Source organism: Rhinopithecus roxellana, chromosome 8 (assembly GCF_007565055.1).
Source record: "Rhinopithecus roxellana isolate Shanxi Qingling chromosome 8, ASM756505v1, whole genome shotgun sequence".
In the NCBI taxonomy this organism is placed as follows: Eukaryota; Metazoa; Chordata; class Mammalia; order Primates; family Cercopithecidae; genus Rhinopithecus; species Rhinopithecus roxellana.
Genome location: NC_044556.1, coordinates 9,486,796 through 9,496,454, shown reverse-complemented (window position 1 = coordinate 9,496,454; position 9,659 = coordinate 9,486,796). Strand labels below are relative to the sequence as shown.

The following is a 9,659-nucleotide window of genomic DNA, read 5'->3' as shown; positions in this document are numbered from 1 at the left end:
GCGCCGCCACCTCGCCCGGCTAGTTTTTTGTAGTTTTTAGTAGAGACGGGGTTTCACCATGTTAGCCAGGATGGTCTCGATCCCCTGACCTCGTGATCCGCCCGTCTCGGCCTCCCAAAGTGCTGGGATTACAGGCTTGAGCCACCGTGCCCGGCCCATACAATAGTTTTAATAATTTTGTGCATGACGCAAAGTTGGTGTACACTGAACCGTTTGAAAGCAAAGGTCACTGTCTCAGCCACCCATGTGGACAATCTGTGGTTGCTTGGCATTGTCATCATTCCTTTTATTTATTTATTATTTGTATTTTTTTTTTTTTTTAGACAGAGTCCTGCTCTGTTGCCCAGGCTAGAGTGCAATGGCGCAATCTCAGCTCACTGCAACCTCCACCTCCTGGATTCAAGCAATTCTCCTGCCTTAGCCTCCCGAGTAGCTGGGATTACAGGCGCACGCCACCACGCCCAGCTGATTTTGTATTTTAGTAGGAATGGGGTTTCATCACATTGGCCAGGCTGGTCTCGAACTCCTGACCTTAGTTGATCCACCCCTTCGGCTGGAATCCCAAAGTGCTGGTGTTGTAACCGAGCGAATTATAGAGAAACGCCACACTCTTAGACTAATTCGGGAGTCCTTTATTAGCTGGCGGCGACCGAGAGACGGCTAGCGCTCAAAATTCTCTCGGCCCGAAGAGGCTAGGTTTCTTTTTATACCTTGGTTTAGAAGGGGAGGAGGGAGCCTAGCTGAAGCAATTTTGCAGAAGCAAAACAGGCAAGAAAGTGAAAAAGATGAATGGTAACAGGAAAACAAACAGTTCCGGGTGCAGGTGCTTTAAATCTATCACAAGGTGATAGACACGGGGGCTTTGGGTGCTATGAACCGGAGGAATTCCTGGCAACTGCGGATATAGCTTGCCACAGTATCTTATCAGTAATTGCATTCTTGGATGTGTTGGGAGTCAGCTTAAGTCCTTTAAGGAAGCGGGTAAGTAAGGGGCTGTCAGTGAAGGAGTCAGAATGGACCCTGTCTGGCTCTCTCTGCTAAGGGAGAGTCAATCAGGTTAAAAATAAGGTAGGGTATCACATCGGGATTACAGGCGTGAGCCACCGCACCTGGCCAACATCACCATCATTCCTGACTCTGAATTTATATACTACTAACCAACAATCGCTTTCCTCCACCTATTCACACATAAGCACTTAACAGTAAAAGATGTGAGATGCCTATCTGGCATGTGAGAAAATGATAATAGCTACTGACGGGGATTTCCCTTGAGGATGCTGAGTAAACTTCGTGGTATGTGCCTGCATTTCCACTGCAACCTGTTACATGTGATGAGTTGTGGAATTTCCCATTTGTGGCATCACATTGGAGCTCAAAAAGTTTCAGATTTTGGAGCATGTGTTTTTTTTTTTCTTTTTTCTTTTTTTTTGTTTTTGAGATGGGAGTCTTGCTCTGTCACCCAGGCTGGAATGTAGTGTTGTGATCTCGGCTCACTGCAACCTCAACCTCCCGGGTTCCTGCCTCAGCCTCCCGAGTAGCTGGGATTACAGGTGCCCCCCACCACACGCAGCTAATTTTTTGTATTTTTAGGAGGTGGGGTTTCATCATGTTGACCAGGTCTGGAACTCCTGATCTCAGGTTATCCATCCACTTGGACCTCCCAAAGTGCTAGGATTACAGGCACGAGCCACCACGCCCGGCCTAGATTTTGAATTTGGGATGGTGAATCTGTACGGTTGTTCCTCTCCCCCCACAACCACTTTGCCGATGGGGAAACTGAAGCACTGAGAGGTGACGGAACTCGCTCGAGGTCGCATAGCTAGTGAGTGGCAGAGTGGACTCAGAACCCAGGATCATCTGATTGCAAAGTCTGTTTCCTTCATCCCTGTACTGTGCAACAACAGCAAGAATACTATTGACAATAATAACAACAGCCCACAAATTTTGACTTGTCATTCACGACAACAACAAAACAATAATAACAATACATTCACCTCTGGGGTCGAAACCCATATCCTAGAGTCCTAGGAACTAACGAGTGCCTCCAGCCACACTGTGGCAATGCTCATTTGCATAGACCCTCTAATTTGCATACATATCATTATCTGCCCCCACCCAACCCACCAGCTCCCCGTGTTTTATGCTTCCAGCTGGCTTGGCGGATTGTCACTCTGTCCTGGATGTGTCTAATAAGGGCGTCTTGTGGGATGTAGCCTCTACTTCCTCAGGAATTGCAGATTGGAGAGGAAGCCAGATCCAGACGTGAGGTCTCTGGTTTCCCCCACATTTCCTGCATGGACTTGAGCCAACTGGGTTCAGGTGCCTTGTCTGTAAAATGACCTCCACGGGTCATTACCTCCATCCCTCTGCCTCTAGGAGCCACCCCCTGTTGCTGATGGTTGCCCCCCTCTGACTCCTGCCTTTCCCTATGGGGCTCTTTCCTCTCTACCCTTCTTCAGTTTCTTCCCCTAAGAATAGACAGATCCAGGTACAACTATTTGCCATTTATTTCAAAGATCAGTGGTTAAGAGGCCCAGGGTTATGGACAAGGTCTGGTCCTCACCCCGAGATGTGTTAGTCTGGGCTGAGGAAGGCCCTCAGGCTGTGTGCATATGTGTGTAATGCTGTGTGTTTGTCATTGTGATGTTGTGTGCATGTAATGTGTGTTTGTCACTGTGATGTATGTGTCATGTGTGTTTGTCATTGTGATGTGCGTGTGTCATGTGTGTTTGTCACTGTGATGTGTGTGTCATGTGTGTTTGTCACTGTGATGTGCGTGTGTCATTTGTGTTTGTCACTGTGATGTGTGTATAATGTGTGTTTGTCATTGGGATGTGTGTGTGTCATGTGTGTTTGCCATTGTGGTGTTGTGTGTGTGTATGTGTGTGTAACCAGGTCTGACTATAACTTGGTTTCTCTGTGTCTGATCTAATGAGTATTAATTACCAAGGGTGACGGTGACACCTCTGGGGGTGGCTGTGTGGCTGGGATGCTGTCTGAGTTTTGTGTGGTTGTGTTTTAATATACATACAGTGCTGGGACTGTCTGTGATGCCGTCTATGACTTCCATGTGATTGTGCGGTTGTGCATGAATCTGGCACTTCGTGTGTATGAGTCTATAGCTGTGAAAGAATGGCTGAGATTACATAGCCATGTGACAGATTTCGTGGGATGCCATAGGTGTGACTGTATAGTCATTCTTTCTTCCTTCCTTTCAATCAGCAAGCATTTCCCGAGGGCCTGCTTTGTGCCAGGTCCTGGGCTGGATGCCAGGGACAGATCTGTGGTGTCCTCTTAGGGATGTCTATGCTTGGCAGTGATGAAATCAGCCACGGTGGCAGCATTGGCACCATGGAAATTGGCAAACATTACAAAGCTGTCCCCCTCCGAGGACAGCTGGTTGTTAAACATTTATGAGCACACTGCTGTGCCCACGTATCCGAGTGTAACTCTTTGTGACCAGGCTGAGGTGTGGCCACCAGTCTGTGGGTGGGATCTGAGTATGTGACTCTGACTGTAGGTGGGGTGGGCTGGACTCTCCATGATGAGTCCTGATGATCAGTCTCCCGCCCACCCTGTCTGTACTCATGATGAGAGGAGGGAAGTGGAGGAAGTTTCCCACCCCCAGCCAAGTCCCTGGAGTCCCAAGTCCCACTTTCTTCTGAATCAAAAGCATAAATACCCACCCCTCACCCCTTCTTCCTGAATATCAGGCAAATCAACTTTACCCAATGTTTGGGAGCCCACAGACCCCAAGTCTCGGGTCTTTGTCCTTAGTATTGTCCATGGCAGGGTCTGCAGTCTACGTGGGTCTTCTGAAGGTGCCTGCTGGGTCCTCAGCCCCTCGAGATGGCTGAGTTCTTGGTCCCTGGTGGTGCCCACTGAACTCTCCGCCTTCGAGTTTTGGGTTCCCTAGCATGTGCTCCAAGATCTGTTTCCTGAGTTTTCTTTTTTCTTTCTTTTTTTGAGGCAAAGTCTCTCTCTGTTGCCCAGGTTGGAGTGCAGCGGTGCGATCTTGGCTCACTGCAACCTCCGCCTCCCGGGTTCAAGCAAAATTCTCCTGCCTCAGCCTCCCGCGTAGCTGGGATTACAGGCAGGCACCACCACGTCCGGCTAATTTTTGTATTTTTAGTAGACATGGGGTTTTGCCATGTTGGCCAGGCTGGTCTCGAACTCCCGACTTCAGGTGATCCGCCTGCCTAGGCCTCTCAAAGTGCTGGGATTACAGGCGTGAGCCACTGCGCCCCGCCTCTGCTTTGTGAGTTTTTTTTTCCACTGAGGCACCCTCTGAGTTCTCCATATGTCAGACCCATGTCCAATGCACCACGCTCCTTCCTTCACACCATGAAAGCCCCGAAGTAAGACCGGGTGCCATCACGCAGTCGGACCAGGCGCTCATCCAGCACACGGACGACCACCTCCTCCCCAACCTCCAGGTGCACCACACCACCCAGGAAGCTGCTGTCCCACCAGACGCGGGAGTTACTGGTGGCCCGTCCGCAGGGTGACTGCTGGCTGACCAACAGCTCCAGCTCCTCGGGGTAGCGGGGCGTGCGCTTGTAGAGGCCGTGGGTGATGGTGCTGGCCAGGTCCTGTGGGCAGCCCACACCGCCCAGCTGCACCTTGGAGTAGATGTAGTAGTAGCCAGCCTTGTTGGCCACAAGGGCCCCATTGTGGTAGTCGAGGCCCCTCAGGAAGGCCAGGCCCAGCTGGGTCTCCCATAGCAGCGGCCCCCCGCTGCCCGTCAAGCTGGAGTTGGCACCTGTTTGGGAGAGAGAGACAAAGGGGGCTGCCGGTCAGCACATGTGTTACTCTGTTTTTGTTTTGTTTTGGTTTGGTTTTTGACACAGAGTCTCACTCTGTCGCCCAGGCTGGAGTGCAGTGGCGTGATCTCGGCTCACTGCAACCTCTGCCTCCCAGGTTCAAGCGACTCTCCTGCTTCAGTCTCTTGAGTAGCTGGGACTACAGGTGCCCACCAGCACACCCAGTTACTTTTTGTAGTTTTAGTAGAGACAGGGTTTTGCCATGTTGCCCAGGCTGGTCTTGAACTCCTGACCTCAGGTCATCCACCCACCTCGGCCTCCCAGAGCGCTGGGATTACAGGTGTGAGCCACCACGTCTGGCCTCACGTGTCTTACTCTTGCTGTGTGACTCCAGGCCAGTCACCACTAGGCTGTGTGTGTGTGTGTGTGTGTGCACGCGCATATGTGTGTATTTGTAGAGACGGGGTCTCACAATGTTGCCCAGGCTGGTCTCAAATTCCTGGGCTCAACCGATCCTTCAGGCTCCCAAGTGCTGGGATTACAGCACTGCCTAGCCTGTTTGTATGTATTAATTAGCTTTATCCCTGCTTTGCAGATAAGGGAAACTGAGGCACAGAGAAGCAAATTAATTTGTTTAGTCTACATCTCAACTCTTTGCATCCCTCTTTTGCAGGTGGGGAAACTGAGGCATGGAAACGTTAAGTGACTTGCCAAAAGTGTCAAAACTTGGCTGGATGTGGCGTCTCACCCCTATAATCCCAGCACTTTGGGAGGCTGAGGCAGGAAGGTCCCTTAAACTCAGGAATTTGAGGCCAGGAGTTCCAGATGAAGTAACATAGGGAGACGCCATCTCTACAAAAAACAAAAAAATTAGCTGGGCATGGTGGCAGGTACCTGTAGTCCCCACTGCTGGGGAAGCTGAGGTGGGAGGATCGCTTGCACCTGGCAAGTTGAGGATGCAGTGAGCCATGATAGTGCCACTCCAGCCTGGGTGACAGAGTGGGACCCTGTCTCAAAAAAAAAAAAAAAAAAAAAAAGAAGTGTCCAAACATGCAAATTTGCAAAACCAAGAAACCAAGGCGGCATCTCGTACCTGCTGTGTGCTTCAGTTTCCCTCTCTGTTAAATGGACACATTAATAGCACCTGCTTAGAATGTAATGATTTAATATGTAGAAAGCATGTCATAGCACATAACACAGCATAAGTACTATATGAGAGTTCATTAAATGAATACAACTAGGCCGGGCGCGGTGGCTCACGCGTGTATTCCCAGCACTTTAGGAGGCCGAGGTGGGAGGATCACCTGAGATCAGGAGTTTGAGACCAGCCTGGCCAACATGGCAAAACTCTGTCTCTACTAAAAATACAAAAAAAAGTAACCGGGTGTGGTGGTGGGTGCCTGTAATCCCAGCTACTCGGGAGGCTGAGGCAGAAGAATCGCTTGAACCCTGGAGGTGGAGATTGCAGTGAGCCGAGATCATGCCACTGCACTCCAGCCTGGGCGACAGAGCGAGACTCTCTCAAAAATAAATAAATAAATAAATAAATAAATAAATAAATAAATAAATAAATAAATAAATAAAATAATAAAATAAATAAAACTGGAAACACGTAGCACTTGCGGCCTATGTTCTGAGCAACTCTGTGAGTAAATAAGGAATGAATGAATGAATACACTGGTATGTATGGCGTTTATCTGGTCTTCCCGAGACGCCCTGACCCCTGCCCCTGGCCAGGATCCGGGGTCCCTCTCACCTGTGAGATGCGCTGCTGGGTTGTTCTGGTGAGACCTTCGCTCTGGGGAGAGAGGGTCAGAGGTTAGAAACGAAGACAGTGGAGGTAAAAGCCAGCCTCCTACAGGGTCATCGTGTACACCTCCTGGATTCAACCCCACCCCTTCCGGAGTGACCCAAACTTCTGCTTCTCAGGCCTGGGGGAGGGGCACCTGTGAGGATTTGGCCAGTTGTGCAAATCATATTGGGCAATTGACCGAGGGGTGGGGGCAGCGTGGGAATCATCTCGCCTCCTTCCCTGGGACCAGGACCCTGACTCACCTTGTATCAGCTGCTCCCAGGAGCCTCCGTGTCCGTCCTGAAAATGCAGAAGGGGCCTCCGGTAAGAACCTGCAGTGGGGCCACGCCCTCGCATTGCTCACACACGGCTGTGAGACACGAGGACCATGGCCACCGACACCACCCTCAGACGCGTACACAGGGCCACATGCACTCACTTGCACACACACACACCCCCGCCCAGCAGCCTCACAACCACCTGGTGCCTCAGTTTCCCTCTATGCAAATAGAGTTATGAATAGTGTCTGCTTGGCATTGAATGAATTAATATATGTAAGGCATTATGACAGTGCTTGGCACATAGTATGCCCTAGAGAAGGGTTTAATAGGCCAGCTGCATTGGCTCACACCTCTAATCCCAGCACTTCCGGAGGCTGAGGCAGGCAGATTACCTGAGGTCAGGAGTTCGAGACCAGCCTGGCCAACACAGTAAAACCCTGTATCTACTAAAACTACAAAAATTAGCTGGGCGTGGTGATGGTGCACACCTGTAATCCCAGCTGCTCTGGAGGCTGAGGCAGGAGAATCGCTTGAACCCGGGAGGTTGCCGTAGGCCCAGATTGTGCCACTGCACTCTAGCCTGGGTGACAGAGTGAGATTCTATCTCAAAAATAAAATAAAATAAAATAAAATAAAATAAAATAAAATAAAATAAAATAAAATAAAATAAAATAAAATAAAAGGGTTTAATAAATAAGCAACATTGCCCAGTGCGGTGGCTTACACCTGTAATCCCAGCACTTTGGGGGGCCAAAGTGGGAGGATGGCTTGAGGCTAGGAGTTTAAGACCAGTCTGGACAACACAGCAAGACCTCATCTCTATAAAAAATTTTAAAGATTAGCTGGGTATCGTGGTGGGTGCCTGTAGTCCCAGCTGCTTATGAAGCTGGAGTAGGAGCCTTGCCTGAGCCCAGGAGTTTGAGGCTGCAGTGAGCTCTGATCATGCCACTCCACTGTAGCCTGGGCAGCCGACGAAGACCCAGTCTCTAAGATAAATAAATATGTAATTAATTAAATAAATAAGTAATATTTAAAAATACATGGACAAGGTTAGGCGTGGTGGCTCACACCTGTAATCCCAGCAATTTGGGAGGCTGAGGCAGGCAGATCACCTGAGGTCAGGAGTTCAAGACCAGCCTGGCCAACATGGTGAAACCCCGTCTCTACTAAAAATACAAAAATTAGCCAGGCACGGTGGCGGATGCCTGTAATTCCAGCTACTACTCAGGAGGCTGAGACAGGAGAATGGCTTGAACCCGGGAGGTGGGGTTGTAGTGAGCCAAGACTGCACCACTGCACTACAGCTTGGGCAATGGGAGAGAAACCTTGTCTCAAAAAACAGAAAATGCGGTCAGCGAGATGGCTGGACACACGGATGCCACCCTTGGGATATAGCACCTGCCACAGGGCACAGACCTCAACATCGTCATGATGCTGAGAAGACACATGTGGCCTCAGATGCGTGGACATGTGGTTTGTGGTTTATGGATTCATGTGTGTCTGTAGACACGGAGACCCAGAGACAAAGACACACAACACAAATACACCGGCTGCAGATAGGCGGGTGTGTGGACATGTGGGTACACACACATACGTCCACATGTTACATGGACAGGAATGTGTGGCCACTGGATCTAGACCCAGGACACAAAAGGGGCCAAGCCCACATGGGCATGGTGTTGGGCACACACAGACCCCCAGGTGAGGCACACAGACACGTGGACACATCCACAGCCAGCTGGAAGCAGCCCGAGAGATTTCCACAGATGGAAATGGTCAGAGGATTAATGACAATCTCAGTAGCAGTGATAAGAGTACAGAGAAGGCCGGACACAGTGGCTCACGCCTGTAATCCCAGCACTTTGGGAGGCTGAGGTGGGTGGATCTCCTGAGGTCTGGAGTTCGAGACCAGCCTGACCAACATGGAGAAACCCCATCTCTACTAAAAATACAAAATTAGCTGGGCATGGTGGTACCCGCATGTAATCCCAGCTACTGGGGAGGCTGAGGCAGGAGAATCGCTTGAACCTGGGAGGCGGAGGTTGTGGTGAGCAGAGATCACGCCATTGCACTCCAGCCTGGGCAACAAGAGTGAAACCCTGTCTCGAAAATAAAAAAGTACAGAAAAAATGCACGTGTATGTGCACAGGGGTGTGCATGGCAGTGTTGGGGTGTCAGTTCCGTCGGGTGGAGCCGGCACTGTCTGGTACCACACACGCCATAGCATACTTCGTCCCCTATGAAGAGGCTGCCTTTATTTTGTAGATGAAGACACTGAGGTTCAGAGAGGTGAATTCACTTGCCCGAGGCTGGGAGCAGCAACCAGTCAAGCCAGCTGCTCTCAGCCTGTGCCCTGTCCTGCACACACACACACAGACACGCAGTGACCCACAGTGACACAGGAGAGCCCCCCTCGCCTCCACCTACTGTCAGCCCCCTGGTCCCACTCACAGGCAGGCGGGTGACCATCTCTCCCAGACGCCAGTGCAGCTGCAGAAGGAACCAGCCTTGGATGGCCAGCCCGGCCCCCATCAGCAACAGCAAGAGACCCAGACCCACCCGGGCCACATTGCACGTCTGTCTCCGGCGGCTTCGTCCCAGCCTCGTGAATGGGATGTCAGTCTGTCCATCCACCACAAACACTGAGGGCCGTACGACACTATCCTCCATGCCCAAGGTGCCTGGAGCGGAGCTGGCACGCCTGGGTCCTTCAACCTCAGAGGAAACCAAAATTGCTCAACCCTCCTGGGCTGTGCACGCTGCGGACAGACACCCGAAGGCCGCCTTTAGAGCTGGGGTTCAGCCCCACCCCTTCCCCCACTC

The 9,659-nt window shown here is 50.8% G+C and overlaps 1 protein-coding gene across 2 annotated transcripts; it reads right to left on the bottom strand.

Annotated features, from left to right (window-relative positions):
* Positions 1-2,483: 2,483 nt before the first annotated feature.
* On the bottom strand, positions 2,484-9,618 carry TNFSF14 (TNF superfamily member 14). 2 transcript variants are annotated; one of them, XM_010367162.2, is made up of 4 exons: positions 9,288-9,618; positions 6,819-6,855; positions 6,520-6,561; positions 2,484-4,762 (listed from the first exon to the last, which is right to left on the bottom strand). In XM_010367162.2, the coding sequence occupies exons 1-4, from the start codon at positions 9,504-9,506 to the stop codon at positions 4,338-4,340; spliced, it is 723 nt and encodes a 240-aa protein (XP_010365464.1). In that variant the 5' UTR covers positions 9,507-9,618; the 3' UTR covers positions 2,484-4,337. The 2 variants fall into 2 exon arrangements, with proteins under 2 accessions (XP_010365464.1, XP_010365465.1); XM_010367163.2 differs by having other exon boundaries at positions 9,396-9,618.
* Positions 9,619-9,659: the final 41 nt, after the last annotated feature.

Bases quoted from the DNA above. Each gene is read 5' to 3' on its own strand.
- TNFSF14 (XM_010367162.2), bottom strand. From the start codon at position 9,506: ATGGAGGATAGTGTCGTACGGCCCTCAGTGTTTGTGGTGGATGGACAG. The intron at 6,856-9,287 runs GTGAGTGGGACC...CTGCATTTTCAG, and splicing joins AGATGGTCACCCGCCTGCCT to GACGGACACGGAGGCTCCTG. The intron at 4,763-6,519 runs GTGAGAGGGACC...TCTCCCAAACAG, and splicing joins CCCAGCAGCGCATCTCACAG to GTGCCAACTCCAGCTTGACG.